A 21536-nucleotide genomic window follows, 5' to 3' on the forward strand; every position below is an offset into this window, starting at 1 on the left:
GTAGCCTAAACATCTGTGCTCAACAGGACCTTGATAAGCAGACTTGGATGTTTCAGGGCTGGATCAAAAGCCAAGCCTGCAGACCCAGGTGCTTTCTAGATGGAGGGATGACAACATGTGACTAACAGTGCAGTTCTACTTTGTGGGGGGTTAAGTGCCTTGGTCAAGGGCACAACAGCATTAGATGGTTTGCCTACATTGGATCAGACACAGCAGCCTTCCAGTGTCAATAATGATTCATTTCTTCATGTGGGCTATAATACTAGCCATGAAAATTTGGTTAAAATACATGGAGAAGTCATGGAAAATGTGAATGAACACTTAACAGTGAATAATCAGAGGTCTCTATGGTATTGTGTCATTTATGAATTTTGGTGAAAATACTTAGATGAAGACAGCTCCTGGATGAAGACAGCTCCTGCATTTCTTTCATCCCATGTCAAGCACTCTTTCATCCCAAGTTTCATACGTTTTGCAGATATTGTACAAATTGCCATTTGTAACATATTGTACGAAATGGATGATGGACATACACAAATTAATACATACCATACGAAACCTGACATATCATGCTATTTGTAGTGTCCCGGATTTACATTTACTATGTTACATGTACTGCTGAGTCCAGGTTGAAACTCAGGACCAGGCACTACATGCATTGGCTATGTTGTCCGAAATCCTCTACCTGCTTAGCCTTAAAGGAGTCCACATTAATTTACACCTCCCACACCTCTGCAAGAAGACACGATTTCATCCACCGGTCCATCATTCATTTACATATTAGCCTACAGTCGGGTCAGTACAATATGCAGATACAGATTGCACCTTCAATCCATTTTTTAGTATTAAGTAGGTCTAATAAATCACCTATTGATGATCAATCGGCCTATAATGAATTGATACAATTATTCAATGCCATGTAAAAATGGTTAATAATGATTTTTTAATGCCAAAACCCCTATTGCAGCGACCTCATTAACAGGTTCAGACTTCTTGCCATAACGGTTAAGATGTTGGCTTGACAGTCGTGTCCCGGTCGGGACTACCCCGCTAATTTGTTACATTGGTGTCAGAAGTGAAACGGCAGCCGTGAGGCCATCAGAGAGGCGTGTACAGGTGACGGACTTGACATATAGAATAAAATATAGTGCAGTATCTGTCATAAGTTTTCATATATCAGTATGGCTTATAAAGGAACATTGATTGATACATACTGTATCTGTTTTGCAGGATATACTCTCTGAATTGGGCTATTACTTTTCTATAGCTTAGTGTCATATCTGATGTGCTTCTGGGTCTGCGCTATTTGCTTTTTGGGGTATTAGGCTGAGTATCTGTAAAGAACTTTGTGACAACCGTTAATGTAAAAAGAGCTTTGTAACATAAATGTGATCGTTTGACTATCAGAATACCACACCTGAAGTTACCCCTGGATTGGTATTCTAATCTATACTATTATATTTGAGTTCAGAAATACAAACATTCCCTCTGTAGGCCTAACCATCGCCCTTCTAAAGGTTCTCTGGTGTGGCAACGACTGCAGCTGCGGCCCGCTAGCTGGCTAGAGCATATCGGACTGTTAGCTTAAGAGACCCATCGGACAAATTCTTTGGCCACTATACCTATTTTGCCAATTGGCCTGGACCCTTTTACCACACGGAGCCCTGCTGATCCATCATGACTGGTCTACCGACGTAACCGCACGAGGGGGCCACAAACTGACTTCTTCCGTTGCAACGTCCCTCTAAGGCCCTTCTGCTAGCTTGCCTGAATCGCTGTGTCTCCAGTCCGCCAAGCCACTCACTGCACCCCTATGATCACCCGGCTACGCATGCCTCTCCCTAATGTCAATATGCCTTGTCCATCGCTGTTTTGGTTAGTAATTATTGCCTTATTTCACTGTAAATACTCCTTAGTTAACCCTTTAGTTCCACCTCCCACACATGCGGTGACCTCAACTGGTTTAAATGATGTTCCTAGAGACAATATCTCTCTCATCGGCACGCAATGCATAGGTCTACCTCAACTGTATTCACATCCTACCATACCTTTGTCTGTACATTATGCCGAGAATCTATTCTACCGTGCCCAGATACCTGCTCCTTTTACTCTGTTCCGAACGTACAAGACAACCAGTTCTTATAGCCTTTAGCCGTACCCTTATCCTACTCCTCCTCTGTTCCTCTGGTGATGTAGAGGTTAATCCAGGCCCTGCAGTACCTAGCTCCACTCCCATTCCCAAGGCGCTCTCATTTGTTGACTTCTGTAACCGTAAAAGCCTTGGTTTCTTGCATGTTAACAGTAGAAGCCTCCTCCCTGTTTGTTTTATTCACTGCCTTAGCACACTCTGCCAACCCGGATGTCCTAGCCGTGTTTGAATCCTGGCTTAGGAAGACCACCAAAACCCCTGAAATTTCCATCCCTAACTATAACATTTTCCGACAAGATCGAACTGCCAAAGGGGGCGGAGTTGCAAACTACTGCAGAGATAGCCTGCAGAGTTCTGTCTTACTATCCAGGTCTGTGCCCAAACAATTTGAGCTTCTACTTTTAAAAATCCACCTTTCCAGAAACAAGTCTCTCACCATTGCCGCTTGCTATAGACCACCTTCTGCCCCCAGCTGTGCCCTGGACACCATATGTGAATTGATTGCCCCCATCTACCTTCAGAGCTCGTGCTGTTAGGTGACCTAAACTGGGACATGCTTAACACCCCGGCCATCCTACAATCTAAGCTTGATTGCCTAAATCTCACACAAATTATCAATGAACCCACCAGGTACAACCCCAAATCCGTAAACACGAGCACCCTCATAGATATCATCCTAACCACCCCTCATCACTGTCAAATACTCCCTAAAACACTTCAGCGAGCAGGCCTTTCTATTCGACAAGGTATCATGGAAGGATATTGACCTCATGCCGTCAGTAGAGGATGCCTGGTTATTCTTTAAAAGTGCTTTCCTCACCATCTTAAATAAGCATGCCCCTTTCAAAAAATGTAGAACCAGGAACAGATATAGCCCTTGACCAGCACAAAACTATCCTGTGGCGTACTGCACTAGCATCGAATAGCCCCCGCAATATGCAACTTTTCAGGGAAGTTAGGAACCAATATACCCCTACCCTGGTCAACAGCCCTGCTTCCCTGTCATTTACAAAATAGTCTCCAACACTCTACTCAGCAAATTGGATGCAGTCTATCACAGTGCCATCCATCTACCAAAGCCCCATGTACTACCCACCACTGCGACCTGTATGCTCTCGTTGGCTGACCCTCGCTTCATATTCATCGCAAAACCCACTGGCTCCAGGTCATCTATAAGTATTTGCTAGGTAAACCCCCGCCTTATCTCAGCTCACTGGTCACCATAGCAGCACCCACACGTAGCACGCGCTCCAGCAGGTATATTTCACTGGTCACCCCCATAGCCAATTCCTCCTTTGGCTGCCTTTCCTTCCAGTTCTCTGCTGCCAATGACTGGAACAAACTGCAAAAATCACTGAAGCTGGAGACTCATATCTCCCTCACTAGCTTTAAGCACCTACTGTCAGAGCAGCTCACCGATCACTGCACCTGTACATAGCCCATCTGTAAATAGCCCATCCAACTACCTCATTCCCATACTGTTATTTATTTTATTTTGCACCCCAGTATCTCTACTTGCACACTCATCTTCTGCACATATATCACTCCAGTGTTTAATTGCTATATTGTAATTATTTTGCCACTATGGCCTATTCATTGCCTTACCTCCCTTATTTGCACACACTGTATATAGACTTTTTCTATTGTATTATTGACTGTATGCTTGTTATTCCATGTGTAACTCTGTGTTGTTGTTTGTGTCGCACTGCTTGCTTTAACCTTGGCCAGGTGCAGTTGTAAATGAGAACTTGTTCTCAACTAGCCTACCTGGTTAAATAAACGTGAAAAAATAAAAATAAAAAAGAGCAGTGGTTCCCAACTAGGGACTTGAGGGGGTACTTCAGGTGTACTCTGGGCAGAGCAAAATTCAGTTGGTGGTACAGTAAGCAAAAAAGGTTGGGAACCACTGAACTACCTTTAGAGAGAGGGTACCTTCAGAGAGTTAGATACAAGCCCGTAAGCAAATAAGCAAAGTTCACACACACCTTAACTCAAAGTTATTTATGCATTGAGCAAAGGTTTCAGCACACGGCTATTATAGACAGAAGGCACAAACATGACTTTACCAGGGGTCAACAAGTTGAGCCAGGAGAGAGTATAGATGGTGGATTAGAGTTAGCCATCCACACCATTACGAAGTAGCTTACATTAGTGAATATGTTGTAAAAATGACCACATAACTTAGTCCTCAAATCAGGGTATTTTATTTCCCCAACTTTGTGTGGATGTTTTTTATGCTACATCTTACATTCAAATAGGATGTAAAGTCAATTCTATTCATGGATAGAATAGATTTCTGTTTCTAGACAACTTAAACCCTGTAAATACAGTGCCTTACTTTCAAACAACATTCAGACCCAGACAGAGTTGTGAAAAACAATCCTCATATTTCCCTGACTGACACAGGGTGTCGAGGGTGAGGTACAGAATGGAGCACCTCAAGAGGTTTAAAGCACATTTGTGTTAGTCTTGCTGTTAGAAAATATAAGTCTTTAGCCTACATTTCACTATAAAAACTGGGCAGTGTGAGTAATATCCCTTCTGATAGTTCAATTTGTGTATTTTCAACTTACCTAGGGTGTCCAGGTTCTTCCCTAGGTAATTCAAAAATAAGATACAATTTCCAGAAGTGAACTTTCCCTTTAAAAAATGTGTTGGTCATCATAAGAACCAGGCAGTCTTATAAAGGTTGTGTTTCCCTGTTCAGACATTGCATGCATCAACCAATGGTTGCGTGCCACGTCATCGACTGTGCAGTCGGGCACCAGATTGCTATGACATATGATGTGGTTAGCTGATATGTAAAATACTTATCCAGGCATTGTAAGATCTGACATGCGTCAGCAATGTCTGAGCAGGGGAACAGAACCTTTATGACTACCGTTTGTCATCACTTTTAAACGTTAACCCTTTATACTGACCTTGCCATGACCGCACAAAGAATACAAAATATATATATATATATATTTATATATATATATATATATATATATATATATATATACACACTGCACAATCATATCGGGAGAGTATATTCACTTGGTCAGTTGAAAAATGAAAACACAGCTTTTAAAAATACAACAAAATTGCACAGGTATAAACACTTCAAAGTACAATTGTAAAAATAAAAATAAATCCATATCAGGTGGCAAATTTGTACAATTATTTTGGTTTTCAGCATTCACTTGCTAATTGAACTTCAACAATTAAAAAACGATTATACTTTGGAGAATCAGCTAATTAATTCATAGCACTTGATTATAAATGTCGCACCTTTTTCTTTGTTTACTTAACAAAGAATATGAAAAGGAAACCCATGAATTTGCGATGGTGAATATTATATTTGTATATAATGGTTTATATTTGTTTTAGCTTTGGCCTGGAGATGTGGAAACATGAAAGTAACTGCTCCTTGATCAATCAGAAATTATAGTGCTTTAAAAGCATAGCTTCATGTCTCTGGTCAGTGTCCAACTTGTGTGCATGCAAACGTTTGTGCTTGGGCAGACAGTCTGCTACTGGGACTAGCCATCCTCATCCTCCCCTTTTTCTGAGTCTACTTGGTGTGGTCCTGTACCCACTGGCAGAGCCTAAGGCAGTAAGAGGTGGGGCTGACGGTGGAGAAGGCCTGCCCTGGGTGCCGCAGTCTCTTCCACCAATGCTCCAGCCTCTTCTTGAAGCTGTAGACAGTGAAGATGTCAATGATGCCCACAAAGTAGCGATGCTCCGGTCCGTCAATGACGTGTAGCGGGTTCTTGAAGTTGGGCAGCAGCCGGCGGTTCTGGGCCTGGAAGTCCCTGAGCACCATCAAATCTGTGACCGACCCGGCCGGCTGCTCAGTACAGGTTCTCCCGGAAAGGGCACTGCCCGGGTCACTTCCTCCCCGTGATTCGGCAACGATGCCACTTCCTGTCCCGCCATCCATCTCTGACACCGACAGGTTGGAGTCTTCCTCTGGGACCACCCCTGGAACAGTGGGCATGCCCGCATGGGTGGGGCTTGAGCCAGTGATCACTGACCTGAGAGGTTAAAGTGGAGAGGGGGTAACCAGAGTTAATAGAAACCAACAACCATCTGAAAAGGTTAAAGAGGAGAAGGGGTAACCAGAGTTAATAGAAACCAACAACCATCTGAAAAGGTTAAAGAGGAGAGGGGGTAAACATCAAGAAATAAAAAAAATGTAAATACAATTTCCACCCACTTTTTTGTGCGCATGATAAGGGTGGCAAAAGAGAGGCCCTGGTGGCGTTCGTCCTGGTGCAGGGGCTGATGGCCCACCAGGAGGCTGTAGTCCAGCACGTTGAGTCTCTGCAAGAACGACGTGTCAATCTCCACCTGCCGGAGCAGCCACGGGCGCTGCTGGTCTATCAGCACAAACATATATATGAAATAACTGCATGTACCACTTACTACCTGTTACAGTGTAATAATATGGGTTATTAAAATGGATGTTACTCTGCTATAAGCATGACCAGACTGGCCTATCTCAATTACTACAATATACCTGTAAAGTATTTTTTTCATTGTAGTAAGTCATCTGGTACACATGTGACATAACGCTTGCTGTAACATACTATGACAGGATTCGTTCCTCTTACCCAGAGTGATATACTGGCCCTTGAAGTTCAAGTCCTTGAGGACAACAATAACCTGGCTACCCTCAGGGGTGGGGTCTGTCCACCGGCTCACCTCACAACCCTTGATGTCATACCTGCAACAAAAGACAACAGAGAACAAAGTCAGTATAGCAGTATTGCTACCAGAGCCTGTAATATAGTCCCTACTCCAGACTTTTTGGTTTAACTCTGAAACAGGCTTACCTGGCATTTATTCGATCGTCAGGATAAAAAACACTCTGCATTACAATAAAGTACTTCTGTGAAAAGGGTAAGACAAGGCATGAACAAAGTTGTAGATAATTACACACACTATGCCTATGAATAACAATCTATAGTCAGTCTGTACCTTCCTCCTATGGGAAATGTTTATCCTGTGGACACCTTGAAAACAAACCGAAAGTCAGTCAAATGCAAAGCCATGGTAGCTAAGAGAACTAAAAACAGATACAAAGATTTTCCATGAGAGTCCATCCTGTTAGTCTTACCTAAGAACTTGACCAGCAGTGAATGGGGATACTTCTCTAGGTGCTCCATGTAGATTCTCAGATTGGACAGGAGGAATTTCACCTCTCTCTTATTCTGGGTCTTCAAGAAAAAACACTTATCGTTCCTGGAAGAGAAATACAGATGCAGAGATCAGGCCCAGAACAGAGCGGCACATTTTGCTCTTAATTGTAATCAGAGGTGTCACGAATCTCGCCGAAGATGGTGCCTCTTCCTGTTCGGGCGGCGCTCGGCGGTCGTCATCGCCGGCCTATTAGCTGCCATCGATTCCCTTTCCGTTTGTTTCTGTTTATTGGGTTTAATTGGGTACACCTGTTTTAAGTTAGTGTTTGTTTGATGGCTATTTAAGGGCACTAGGCCCGCTGGGTATTAGTGCGGGCTTGTTCTCTGTTATTTGGTGTATGAGTGTTATCAGTATTTTTCCAGACAGTTTTAGTCCGTTGTATTTTTGGGACGGGTTGTTTCATGCACCCTGGTGTTTTGCATGTCGTGGCTCCACAGTCTATGGAATAAAATATCCACGTACTGAATTACCTGCTCTCTGCGCTTGACTCCTCCACTCACCATTGTTAGAAGTTGTAACGAGGGCTGATATAAATACTATGCATGCCAGTCTCTCTTGGCTAAGAGGTGAGGAGAGACTGACTGCATCACTTCTTCTTTTTATAAGAAACATTGTGTTAAATCCCAAATTGTTTGCATAGTCAACTTATACACAGCTCTGACGCACACACTTATCGCACCAGACATGCCAGCAGGGGTCTTGCGGCACAAAATCTCTCCCCTATTTGACCAAGATAGTTTGTGTTTATGCATCGATATGTAGGCTACGTGTGCCTTTTTTAAAAATGTATATAGTTCGGTCCTTGAGCTGTTCTTGTCTATTGATGTACTGTATTATGTCATTCTGTATTATGTTTCATGTTTTGTGTGGACCCCAGGAAGAGTAGCTGCTGCTTTTGCAACAGCTAATGGGGATCCATAATAAAATACCAAAATAGGACTAACAAAGGAACTCTTCTATATTTTCACTATTGCTGTATGTCTATGTGTGGTGAGAGAGATATACACTAGCAGGAAAGGGAGAGATGAAGAGAGGAGTAGAATATGCTTACGCACGTCAGAAAGAAGTCAGCCTTGCTTTTGGAGTTGCTGATGAACTGCAGGTATGAGCCATCGAAGGAGAGAGAATGCTGATACTCCTTTTCTGTCATTCCCAGGGAGCGACGCAAGCTGGCAAACACTGGCCCTGCAAATGTCTCCATTTTAAAGTCCTACACACACACAGAGACAGAGAGAGAGAGAGTTATTTTGAGTTCAGATCTGATTGGTATTATCAGCAAACAGTAATGGAAATAAGGTGATAGATACTGCAGCAAGGTCATGGATGTAGGTCAAACAACCAGCCCAAGAATAGATCCTTGAGGAACTCCACACGATATCTTGGCTCTATTTAGATACCTGCTGTTTGCACAGACAAACTCCTCTGTATCAGTAAGAGATAGAGATTTTTGGAAATCAGCATACCTTATGTATTTGAGTGACTTCCAATCTGTAATCATCTTCTGACAATTCATCCTATGATAAAAACAAATAAAAAAATGGAATAATGGTTACCTGTAACATATACCAATTATGCAAAGCAATAAACATTTCTACAATCACTGTGGGTCAGATACATCTAACATTTTGCATTCTAAAAATAAGGCATTTGTTTTATGTTTTCACTATTTTAAACATTGTATTCACTTCTAACATTCTGTGAATGTTCTACACAGCTACATTTTTAAATATGAAAAAAAGACAATTAACAGCAATGACAGTCCAACAACAAAAATGTACAGATACCTTTCCTGTTGAACTCCTCTCAACTTTTCATGAAATCTAAACATTGCGACACAAAATTAGTTAACACACTACCAGAGGTGGGTCAACAGGGTGTGTGTGTGTGTAAGATAATACGTGAGTAAGAGACAACAGACTGGACATTCATGTATCACACTGCTGAGTCAGCAGGCTCCATTTGAATGTGTGTGTGTGTATGTAAAAAAAATTGAAATATATCAAAATCGTATTCAGCACCATAGGATCCGGCACAGCAACCAAACGCCAATGTAAAATGGTTTCTGCAAATAAGATCTCATGATTACACCCAAATCCAAGTCCCACTTGGCTCTAATATCAGCTTGGTCGCAGAGCATTTCGTATTATTCTGTTCGTAAATCCAAGACAGTCCATGTTTTGTAACCTTTATTTAACTAGACAAGTCAGTTAAGAACAAATTCTTATTTACAATGACGGCCTACTTGTAAAGCTACTCCGGCCAAACCGTCCCCTAGCCCGGACAACGCTGGGCCAATTGTGCACCGCCATATGGGACTCCCAAATCACGGCCGGTTGTGATACAGCCCGGGATCGAACCCGTGTCTGTAGTGACGCCTCTAGCACTGCGATGCAGTGCCTTAGACACCTGCGCCACTCGGGTGGCCATAATATTATATGTTATGATATATTATGTTATGTTTGGTATGGTATGGTTACATTAAACAGATGATTACTTAAGCCAAAGGTTGAGAATTCTAATCTCATCACAGACAACTTTAGCATTTTAACTAATTAGCAACTTTTCAACTACTTACTACTTTTTAGCTACTTTGCATGTTAGCTAACCCTTCCCCTGACCTTAACCCTTTTAGCTAACCCTTCCCCTAACCTTAACACTTTAACCTAACTCCTACATTTTTATTTAACCCTGATTCTTAGCCTAGTTAACGTTAGCCACCTATCTAGAATTCATGACATATTGTATGTTTTGCATATCCGTAACATATAATACGAATTGAATTAGTAACATATCATACCAAATGGGTGATAGACAATTAATACATGCCATACGAAAAAGTAACATATCATACTAAATGGGGTGTCTCGGTTTTACTTACAGAATAATACAAAATGCTCTGAGATCAGGTTGCTAATATAATCCTGTTTTGTCTCCCTTCTCCATTGTAGGGACAACAACAGTGTTTGTCAGTTAAACAAAGCAAATGCACAAGCTACTAATAGCCACCTCCCCTAGCTCAGCCAAATACTCTGTTCCAAACCGGATACTTAGCAACTTTCCATCTGACCTCGGTGCTGATGACTTTTGGTCGATCTGAGGGCACCGGATGGGTGAAAGCAATATGGTAACGCCTCAACGCCTTCTCAGATCCGCACGGGCAAGTCATCAGAGCAAATAGTAGGGAGCAGGTTTTCAGCTTGTAATCGAAAGACGCCTCAATGATGTAAAGTCAAAATTGGACATACGTCTTAAACAAAACAATTGTTGCAGAGAAGGTGCCATTGTAGCTAGTAGTAAGCTAACAAGCGGCTAACAAACTACGAGAACCATAACAATTTGAGCCTTTCTTATTGGAAAAGTCCAGGTAATCACTCCCTGTTCCAGTCCATTTTCTTCCGTTTGCTGCCTAATGAACATGACCCAGGGTTCTTCTGTATGGGGCCATAAGCCATGAGTAATACAGGTGGATGGAGCATGGCTCTATCTGATGAGCTCCTTTTGTTCATGTTACATCCCCACCCCTGTTGACCTTCTCATGGTCCTCTGGGCGAACTTGATGGAGGTGGAGTGAGTCAACAGTTACCCGCTACCAGGAAATCAAAATGTATCCAGTAAATAACCAAACATGAAAATGTTGACAATGGCATATGACAGGTGTATGTATATTGTTGTTTATTTGGACCATTTAAAACTTGTTTTTGACTAGTTTCAGACCACTGTACATGGTTATGCACGCTGACAACACGATGCCCAGATCAAACTGTCTATCCCTTGTGAGCCTTGTAAAACATCTTAATCTACCACGTGTTTGCACTGGGTGTGACGTTTGTAAAATACCTGTACACAGGGCATTAAACACAAAGGGTTCAAAACAAGGTGTAAGTGAAGACAGTCTCGTGTTCTAACTTTGTTTTAAGTGTTCTATCCTCCACTGAAATAAACAGGTCAGATTTTTAACGTGGTGCAAACATGCTGAGTAAAATTTACTTAGAATACTTGCACCACACCTAATGTGACCCGTGGTTGGTGCTCACCGGTGGTGGGTTGTCGATGGTGGTCTGCACGGCTGCAGAGAGACCTTCCTTCATCATAGAGGTGAGGCTGTAGAACTCGTGCTGCTGGTCAATCTCAAACAGGCCCAGTAGCTTCCACTGCTGCCTCAGGCCCCCCCACATCGTCCTCTTCACTGTCCCAGTCCTCCGTGTCACCCCCGCCGGAACCCCAGACATCTCCATCTGGGGTGGGGATGCCACACACACACCAGAATGAGTGCTCAAGCACCAGCACTTGCAACCATCTCTACAAAATGCCACATCACTAAAAGGGCTGTTTGTCTCCATTAAAATGTAATGCCATTTACAAAAAAAGACAACTACGCAGGTAAGACCAGTTGGACCACGCAAGTTGGTCTTCCTATCGATTGACGTGAGGTAACTCATTGCTGGGCAAACCAGAGGTTGAAAATAAGTTGTGTCGTAGAGAGACCTGGGATGCCTGTGGCATGCAGAAAGTGACCACCGCAACATAAGTGCAATGGCTCTATAGGCCTCACAGAATGGAGAGCTTTTATTGGCCTGATATTAACTGACACTGAAATCGAACAGGCCACATAAATTTGACCACAGAAGCCTTTCCTGTTAGGAACAAGCGAGTAGAGGGTAACTAAGGACTGTGAATATAGGCTAGTGTAGAGGGGCGGACTGGGACCAGCAATCACTAAGGACTGTGAATATAGGCTAGTGTACAGGGACAGACTGGGACCAGAAATCAGCCCTGACATTTCTAGCACACCTGCCCCTTCTTTTCCTTGAGGCTCCCACACTGGCCCATTTTTTTCCTCAAGGCCCCTACACCGGTCCATTTTCTTCCTCGAGGCCCCTACACCAGGCCATTTTTTCCTTGAGGCCCCCATTATTAGCCAAATAATTAAGGAGTGTGAATATAGGCTAGTGTAAAGGGGCAGACTGGAACCAGAAATCACTAAGGACTGTGAAAATACTGTAGGCTAGTGTACAGGGGCAGACTGAGACCAGAAATCAGCCCTGACATTTCTAACACACCTGCCCCTTCTTTTCCTTTAGGTTCCCACACTGGCCCAATTTTTCCTCAAGGCCCCTACACCAGGCCATATTTTCTCTGAGGCTCACATTATTAGCCAAAAATTGATGATTTTGCACAAAAAAACTGAGTTAGACAGGCCCACTGGGCTACAAAGGAACCAGCCCATCTGGCATTTCCTAAAATGACAGATGGCCAGTCCAGCCCTGCTAGTGTATCCCTCCTTCCCCCACATGGGGTATGTAAATATGAACCATCAGTGATCATGGATCAACCAGCTGTCTCCTTGACAACACGCAGGAGAGGAACAAGTCTGTTCAAGTCCCTAGAGCCTAGATGAAGCTGTTGCTCTCAATGCACCCCTGCAAGCCCTAGGGGCACTTTATCTGTTCAAGCACAGTGGCTGTAACTAATGAGGTCCTTGTTTTGGAGAGTACCCAGCTTCAAGCATCTATTAGCAAAATAACCATTTAATTAGTAGTTTTATTATGTTAAATCATGATGAATCAAGGATAAACCATTGATAAAATATAGGGTAGAAAATATGTTGTTTTTATCAACATGCAGAATCTTTGAAAGAGGACTCCATCCAATTTGAGTATCTGCACTGCTCTATATTGACCCACTGACCAGTGGAACAGAGTTGACACCACACCCACAGCAGTATACCAGCATAATAAAGTAGGCCTACACCTTTTGCCATATAGTAATACTCTATACATGTGTAGGGTATACAATAATATATGGGATATTATAGGACTAGCCATACAATAAAACAATAGGCTAAAAAGGGTTATTGCATGCGCATAACGGTGATACAGCCAACCATTTCTGATAATGTTGTCCGGATGGTTTGAATATGGTGTTATTCTTTCCTGCCTAAATTAAACTTTTCACACACAATTCGGATACATCCTTCTGTCGTCTATCCGCTGCCTGTCATTGCGCGCATGGGATACCGACGGGTAAATTTAGCACGACTAAAAAAAACTACAGTAGGCTACGTCCATATAGTCAAAAGCATATCCTAACAAAACATGCATTATTAAAATAATATTTGCGTTAACATTAGTAATAGATATTCCAAAATATGAAGATTCTTGCCTCAGTTTGGCTCATCGATGCCACTAATTCAGGTCCTCCCGTGTCTGCTCTATAGTTCCCGAGATCAGCGCATTCCTCCTAGTCACGATTGACATAGCAATCCGTTCTTTCAATGAATGCGCGCAAGCGGGGATGTGGCGATAATGACACTGCGCGGAACCCCCAATAAGCTGCACCAGAAATCTCCTTTCACAAAGCATTAGCTCATGTCTGTGACCTGAAAATAACGCGCGCACACAGATGATAAAACACGCCATATATGACACATTTTACGAGGAATAGTTTGATGTGATCAATGATATGACCTAAATCGTAGATGTATAGTCTACACAATAAAACATGATTATTTGAATCAATTCTCATTAATAGACCACATTCTAAACATTGAAATCCTGAATGAATTGTGCGAGAATTATCAATATAAACATTTTATTTTGTGAATACAGAGGACCTTTAACCCTATACACCATCCACATTTTTAGACCTTGTTTTGCTCAACAGACTTTAGAAAATCGTCCATCATATCAGATGCTAAGTTATCTTGTACTTGAACTAGCCAAGCACTTAATGGTATTTAAAAGAATGACAGATTTCCTAATTTGCCACAATGATTACTTAAAATACCAAGTGCTTGTGTGGACATAATAAATATGCTTGGATATCAATTGGGCCCTTTCAGTCCGTGAAGACTACAGTTACTAACTAAACAATTGATATTGGTCATTCTTAGCAACTAAGAACTCAAAATAAATCTTTAAGTCTTAAAACAGTGCCTGAAAAGACATCCAAAATGTGGTGAAATGGGATGCCAGTGAAACTTTGATCGAATCTGATATAGTACTCCACAAAATCAGCTAATCTAATTCTTCTCCACATTATGAAGCCAGGTTTTTATCTAGGGCTGACCACATACAGTGAAAGTGAATACTGACACATCGATTTCATCCCTTTTTTCCCTTTGCCTCCAACCCCCTTCGATGTGTGGAACAGATGTGGGTGGGGCTAGGTCTACATAAGAGTTCAAATTTCAAAAAAATTCACAAAAGCTCTGACGAAGGCCTCACGCGTAAGCTTATTAAAGATCAGTGATACTATCAAGAGCAGTGTGCAGTTTCCTTTTTCCTTCATCTTGTTCAATTGTTGCCATGCACCTGCAAATCGGATTGCTCAGATGTGCGAGTGCCTTTTAAATTTTGTATCCCTGGCAAAGTGACAATGCTCCTTAAGGATAAATATAGCATCTGCAGCCATGCAGGGATTGACATTAAGGGTTGCCCTATTGCCTGGGTCAAGTGAAGTGAGCAGTTGCACAAGTTTGGCCTGCTCTGAGTTTGCCCCAATGGGCATGTAATGAAAAATAAATACAAATAGAAATCAAACTGAAAAGAATTCCAGTAGCCTAAAGCTGATCTTTCTGGTTCATTCCCATTGTTTGCACAAAAGACAAACAATTTATGGCAGTCGGGCAAGTTGAGCCTGCTATTAATGTTTTTACTGATAACAACCAAAATACAAAGAATTCCAGTACAGATCTGATTCCTTCCCTATGTGTAGGTGACAGGCAGGCTTTAATGTCAATCTCTGACATGCATTGCCAACCACAAGGTTGTGGGTCTGAATAAGGAGAAGGGATAGGTGTTGGTGTACAGCAGCTCTTCAAGTCTTGTCATATGTCTTTCAGTCATTAGATGTTTTCATCAGCTGTCAGAGAGAAGCCAGACTTTATTTTTGATTTCTCCCAACGGAATGTAAGGCAAGACGCTGGACCAGGGAGGTTCTAGTGAAGCTACTGTTAGCATAACTACTAGCGCTACATCCTGACCCGTCTGACAGCGTCTCTGTGACACCATCCCTCTTAGTCCACCTTAGGCTTGCGGTTCTTCCTGGTGACCACGCCAATGAAGGTACCTGAGGAGAGGAGAATATCTGTGGTTACTCTTAAAACGAGAAGAATAAGGTCACTGTTCTCATCAAGACCAGACTGAACTACAGTGGTGGCCAAATATATTGGCACTCTTGCAGTTTTCTTAATTAATTCCCCATTTCTTCTAAAATAAGTTGAATTAAAAAAATAAAGTTTGGTCTCCACACCTTTGTTCTATTGTCAACATTGCAGAACCAACATTTCTTTGGGAGGGGAATGTTAATTAAGAAAATGTAAACAAATGGCATATACCCCGAGCTGACAAGGTAAAAATCAGTCATTCTGCTCCTGAGCAAGGCAATTAACCCACTGTTCACTGGGTGCCGAAGACATGGATGTTGATTAAGGCAGCCCCCTGCATCTCTCTGATTCAGAGAGGTTGGGTTAAATGTGGAAGACACATTTCATTTGTAGGCATTCAGTTGTACAACTGACTAGGTATCTCCCTTTCCCTTATATAAAAAGAATGGTTTTGGATGGGATTCAGATCTGGAGCAGTCGCTGCCCACTCCAGAACAGTCCAGTGTTTATTATTGAACCATTCCTGGGGGCTTTAAAAAAAAAAGTATGTGTGTTTGGGTTGTTGTCCTGCTGGAAGACCCACGACCTTCAACAGAAACCCAGTTTTTAGACACTGGGTTGAACAATGCACTCCAAAACACCTTGATAATCTGCTGTTTTCATTATGTCTTGCACACGTTCAAGGCCCCTAGTACCAGAGGCATCAAAGCAAAGCATTCAAAGCATTAGTGAACCTCCCCCATGTTTGATTGTAGGGAGGTTGGTCTTTTCTTTGAATGCTTAATTTGGTCATTGGTAAACATAGGAAGACTCCAATGCTGAAAGAGACAAGAAAGACCATTTGAACTTTGTAAAATCCCATCTAAACATGCCTAAATCCTGGGGAAATGTTCTGTAGACCAATGAAACTAAATTTGGCAATACATCAGCACTATGTTTACCAATAACCAAATAAGCATTCAAAAATGTTCTGGAGTGGCCAGCGAGGAATCCTGATCTGGATCCCATCAAAAACCTTTGGGGAAATCTGAAAACAGCAGTTGGTGGAAGGCAACATTCAAAACATTGAAGAATTGGAGTCATTTGCAGCTAAAAAAGGTGGCCAAATTCCCAGTAGAAAGGTATAGCAAGCTCATAGATGGCTAAAATACTTTGTTTTGTTGTTATCTTCGCAAAAGGATGTTTAACCAAATATTAGCTCCTGGGTGCCAAAAATTGTGTCCATGCCATTTGTTTAAATTTTCTTAATTAAACATTGTAAACTTATAAGTTCCACCCCAAAAAATGCTTCTGCCATGTGACAATCCAATAACAACGTGTGGAGACAATGTTTTTTATCTTCCAAGTTCAACTTTTTTTTTGAAGAAATGGGGAATTATTTAAGAAATGTGCAAGGCTACCAATATATTTGGCCACCATTGTAGGTGCCACATATTCACCAATTTGGGTGTATTGCATATGGATCTGTTCATGCCCAGTTAGGCTGTTCTGTGATTTGTAGACCATCAGATGGTCATCTCAGCTGCACCTAGCTCAGGGAGGTCCTTGTGAACAACCAGAATGCCTTATATCCTATGTATGTCCAGTCCTTTTAGATGGACAGGCTGAGAGTAGGGAACAGGCAAGGGAGCAAAACACTAGATTAGAACCCATCTAATGTAGCATTCAAGAACTCACCTACACAGAGCAGCAGTATCAATGCTGCAATCCCAGGTAGAATGACAGAGTACTCCCGTGGGAGGAAATACTGGTGGACCACATGATCGCTGTCCACGAAGGGCTGGAAAAGGTACAATATCCCACGAGTTAGTAGACACAAACAATACATAATCTTCTATTGGATTTCTGGCAACGAGTTTAACTTGCAAATTACAATGCAAAGTCAACATTCTCAAATGTGTGGACCTCCAACGATCTTTCTAGTACCATTTGAAAGTTGAAATTTCATTCCCATTTTAGTACATTTATCAGCTAAAACATGACACCCACCCTGTTTTCAAGAGCATGTTGTGTCTCGACCGATGGCCAGCACAACACAAAGTTAGATGACGTAAAATAGGGCCTAAACTACAACAAATTAGTTGGTGTTTTTAGATAATTTACGTTAAAACATGTTCTTTTAAATTTAAATGATCTCAAATGATAAAATTGTTTGCTAACTCTGTTTGTAAGCTTTTAAATTATATCAATCTCAACCGTTTGTCTTTTCCAGTGATGAAGACATGTATGTCTCATGGTATGGTGGTGTATGCAAAATGGGTCAACTTTCAGCATCTTTATTTCTTTAATGTTTCGGCATTCAGGCCCAAAAAGTAGCTTTCTGAGCACTTCTACAATGGGCAAATATTTTTCTAATCAAAAGGTGTGCTGTCAAAAGATGATTGAATTCAAATGGATGGACCCGTTGGCAAGACAGCACAAACCAATTTTGGACCAGAATAGCAGTTCTAGGCTATACCTAGCTACAGATTGTTATACCAGATAATGTGATTTAACCAAATATTTTTGGTATCCATTACTTGGAGTTACAGGATAGATACTGTTTGGTGTAGGACAAAGAATTTTCGACCAACCTTAGCAATACTGTCTTAATCGTTGATTCGTGGAAACAGGAGAACGACGCCAGTATCACCAAAGTTGGTCGAAAATTCTCTGTTCTACACCAAACAGTACCCATCCTGTAACTCCCAGTAATGGACATAATTTTTTTTTTGTTAAATCACATTATCTGGTGTAACAATCTGTAGCTAGGCTATAACTACCACACAGGGGGCTGCTGAGGGGAGCACAGCTCATGTCTGGAACGGCACAAATGGAATGGCATCAAGCCCCCATGTAAAAAAAGAAAAATTCACCTTTATTTAACCAGCTGGCCAGTTGAGAACAAGTTCTCATTTACAACTGCGTCCTGGCCAAGATAAAGCAAAGCAGTGCGACAAAAAGAAAACAGTTACACATGTTCGACACCATTCCACTCCAGCCATTACCACGAGCCCATGCTCCCCAATTAAGGTACTACCAACCTCCTGTGACCTACCAGTATGATGACCCAGATTGTGTAGTATGTAAATAATAGGAGGCTGAAGCCAACCAGGCCCATGCCAACTGCTCGATCTGTCCCTGATGCCTGCAAGAAATTAAGACAAAATGTATGAGTGTGAGGTTAAACTGAGAAAATACTGTATTACGCTATTATTGAGATAATAATAAAGTACCACCATATGAGTCATAATACCCATAAAAGTGTGCAGTCAAACAGGGAAATGGTTCCAATCATTTTTCAGCCGTTCACTTGTCCTATAGGGGATTTTCAAAACACTTAATATAGGGGCTGCGTTTTGTGTAGGCTTACCCTGGCGTAATGTTTTGATAACTGTGTAAATCTCTCTTGGTAAATAGCTGCTAATGTGGCTATCATAATGAACCACAAATGCCATGATGATCTGGAGACTGCCGAATCGAGGCAAAGGTAAGAATCTCTGGATTAACTATCTAATGTTGGCTAAATGTAGTAATGAAGTAATTACATTTCTTTAAAAATGTACCTGTTAGCAAAGGTGCCAGCTAAAGATGACATGCAGGAGCTTTTTGTAACATTGCATGATATCTATTTTGATGCTAATTAGCATTTTTGAATCAAAGTAGAGCTGAATATATTGACAAGTCACCTTGTCTGAGAGATTTACATGGTTATCTAAACGTCACGCCAGGGGATGCCTAGATTAAACACAGACCTTATTTTAAGTGTTTCTAAAATACCCTATGGGAAACAATGAATGGTGGAAAATTGGAACCATTTCCCTGTTTGACCGCTAGGTTTTATGGGTATTATGACACCTCGACTGTGGGGTTCTATAGGCTAGCTATTATTAGAACAGCATTATAGGTCAGCCTGGTTGGATAGTCAGGCAAGGTAGTTACGTTTCCTTTCATAATCCGTCTGGGTGATAAAATGAACCATGCACGACACATGAAAACGACGATAGTGTGATAGCTAGCTGTCTGTAACTACCATACAGACATGAGGGATTACAGCTAGTTAAGTAATGTTAATATCTAGCGAGTTCGTGCAACTCTTCTGGCTTTCACTTAGTCTCTGTAGATTCCCTAACGAAATTGTATCAGCTATTCCGTAGAAATTTTAATTATCTTGTGGCTATAAAATAAATAGTAACACTATACAGGTTATATTACAAAATGGCTAGTAGCCCTGGCAATGATCTTTTACCATTTCTAACGTGTTGTTTCCGCGTTTGAATCACATCCGCAAACTTGCGAGCGTGACCCGGATGATGAAGAAAATAGGTAAACGGTCTGTCCATACCCTCGCCTAAACCCAAAATAGGTACATGTCCGGTGCCTAAACCCTACTCAAACCGTTTAAATTCAATGCGGTCACGTCTTTTGGACGTCGCAAGGATTCTGTTTAGACTACCACAAACAGTGATGCCAATTTAGCAATTTTATTGCTAGATTTAGCAACTTTTCAGACTACCCTGGCAACTTTTTTTATAACGGCACCTAGCAACAAATGTAGCTACTTTAAAAAATGTATTTGTAACTTTTGAAAAGTGACTTAAACGCTAAAATGCACGCATTTTCCCTCTAAATTACACAAACAAGATTTTCTCTGTCACACACTCGGTCACAATACACGTGCCCGGCTGCAAAAGTGCGTTGTGACCTCAGCAGCAGGCGCTCAGCTCGTGCACAGCCAGCAGCAATTTCTGCAAATTGCAAATCATTGTTGGCTGACTGCCTGTGCACGAGCTGAGCGTCTGCTGCTGACGTCACTCACAATGCACTTTTGCAGCCAGGCATGATAACTAACTACCAATACACTGCTTAAAACTATAATTGTTCAGAATGTGTAGGTTTACTAGATGAAAAGAAAAGTAAAATGTAATCGTTCAATAATTAAGTGTCGTGTTTAAAAATTAAAAATATCTGATCATATAAAATGTGTTGCATTTATTACTTTTACAAATAAAAATGTGATAAACAAACAAATCTAAACTAACAAATGTCAAATCATATTTTTCACCGAGATGGCCAGTCAATTTGAGTAACGTTATTGTGTATTCTACATAATGACGCTAAGTAATGACGCAGTTTTATGTTATTACGCAATGATATCACGTCATTTAGCAACAAATCGACCTGCCTCTAGCAACCTCCCCTGAAAATTAGTTGGCAACACTGACCACAAAGGTTCTCCTCGCTAGCCAAGCAGACCAGATCACCTTGCCATAAATAAATACAATTGAAGTCAATTATCTTCAAATTGTATCATTTTATTATTAAACCTGCTAGCTACATACATTGCTAGGCTTACTGTTCTTCAGTTTGTCAATGACAATATCAAACCTATTTTATTTATTTTTGATTTCATCTTTATTTAACCAGGTAGGCTAGTTGAGAACAAGTTCTCATTTACAACTGCGACCTGGTCAAGAAAAAGCAAAGCAGTGCAACACAAACAACAAAAACACAGTTACACATGGAATAAACAAACATACAGTCAATAAAAACAATAGAAAAAAGTCTATATACTGTGTGTGCAAATGAGGTAAGATAAGGGAGGTAAGGCAATAAATAGGACATAGTGGCTAAATAATTACAATTTAGCAATTAAGCACTGGAGTGATAGATGTGCAGAAGATGAATGTGCAAGTAGAGATACGGGGTGCAAAGGAGCAAAAATAAATAACCGTATGGGGATGAGGTAGTTGGATGGGCCATGTACAGGTGCGGTGATCTGTGAGCTGCTCTGACAGCTGGTGCTTAAAGTTAGTGAGGGAGATATGAGTCTCCAGCTTCAGTGATTTTTACAATTCGTTCCAGTCATTGGCAGCAGAGAACTGGAAGGAAAGGCCAAAGTAGAAATTGGCTCTGGGGGTGACCAGTGAAATATACCTGATGGAGAGTGTGCTACGGGTGGGTGCTGCAATGGTGACCAGTGAGCTGAGATAAGGCGGGGCTTTACCTAGCAAAGACTTATAGATGACCTGGAGCCAGTGGGTTTGGCAACGAATATAAAGCGAGGGCCATCCAACGAGAGCATACAGGTCGCAGTGATGGGTAGTATATGGG

General features: G+C 41.5%; 2 protein-coding genes across 4 annotated transcripts; both read right to left on the minus strand.

Moving 5' to 3' along the window:
• Nucleotides 1-4337: 4337 nt before the first annotated feature.
• Nucleotides 4338-13829, minus strand: pip5kl1 (phosphatidylinositol-4-phosphate 5-kinase-like 1). Of its 2 annotated transcripts, XM_020458068.2 has the most exons (10): nucleotides 13499-13829; nucleotides 11371-11571; nucleotides 8800-8850; nucleotides 8392-8546; nucleotides 7254-7378; nucleotides 7115-7149; nucleotides 6970-7025; nucleotides 6748-6860; nucleotides 6351-6513; nucleotides 4338-6168 (listed from the first exon to the last, which is right to left on the minus strand). In XM_020458068.2, the coding sequence occupies exons 1-10, from the start codon at nucleotides 13511-13513 to the stop codon at nucleotides 5706-5708; spliced, it is 1377 nt and encodes a 458-aa protein (XP_020313657.1). In that variant the 5' UTR covers nucleotides 13514-13829; the 3' UTR covers nucleotides 4338-5705. The 2 variants fall into 2 exon arrangements, with proteins under 2 accessions (XP_020313657.1, XP_031658601.1); XM_031802741.1 differs by lacking the exons at nucleotides 8800-8850; nucleotides 11371-11571; nucleotides 13499-13829 and having other exon boundaries at nucleotides 8388-8497.
• An 81-nt stretch (nucleotides 13830-13910) lies between these two features.
• Nucleotides 13911-20090, minus strand: dpm2 (dolichyl-phosphate mannosyltransferase subunit 2, regulatory). 2 transcript variants are annotated; one of them, XM_020458386.2, is made up of 4 exons: nucleotides 19672-20090; nucleotides 18481-18570; nucleotides 17121-17223; nucleotides 13911-15406 (listed from the first exon to the last, which is right to left on the minus strand). In XM_020458386.2, the coding sequence occupies exons 1-4, from the start codon at nucleotides 19672-19674 to the stop codon at nucleotides 15354-15356; spliced, it is 249 nt and encodes an 82-aa protein (XP_020313975.1). In that variant the 5' UTR covers nucleotides 19675-20090; the 3' UTR covers nucleotides 13911-15353. The 2 variants fall into 2 exon arrangements, with proteins under 2 accessions (XP_020313975.1, XP_020313974.1); XM_020458385.2 differs by having other exon boundaries at nucleotides 19365-19677.
• Between the last annotated feature and the right edge of the window lie 1446 nt (nucleotides 20091-21536).

Source organism: Oncorhynchus kisutch, linkage group LG23 (genome assembly GCF_002021735.2).
Source record: "Oncorhynchus kisutch isolate 150728-3 linkage group LG23, Okis_V2, whole genome shotgun sequence".
Lineage (NCBI taxonomy): Eukaryota > Metazoa > Chordata > Actinopteri > Salmoniformes > Salmonidae > Oncorhynchus > Oncorhynchus kisutch.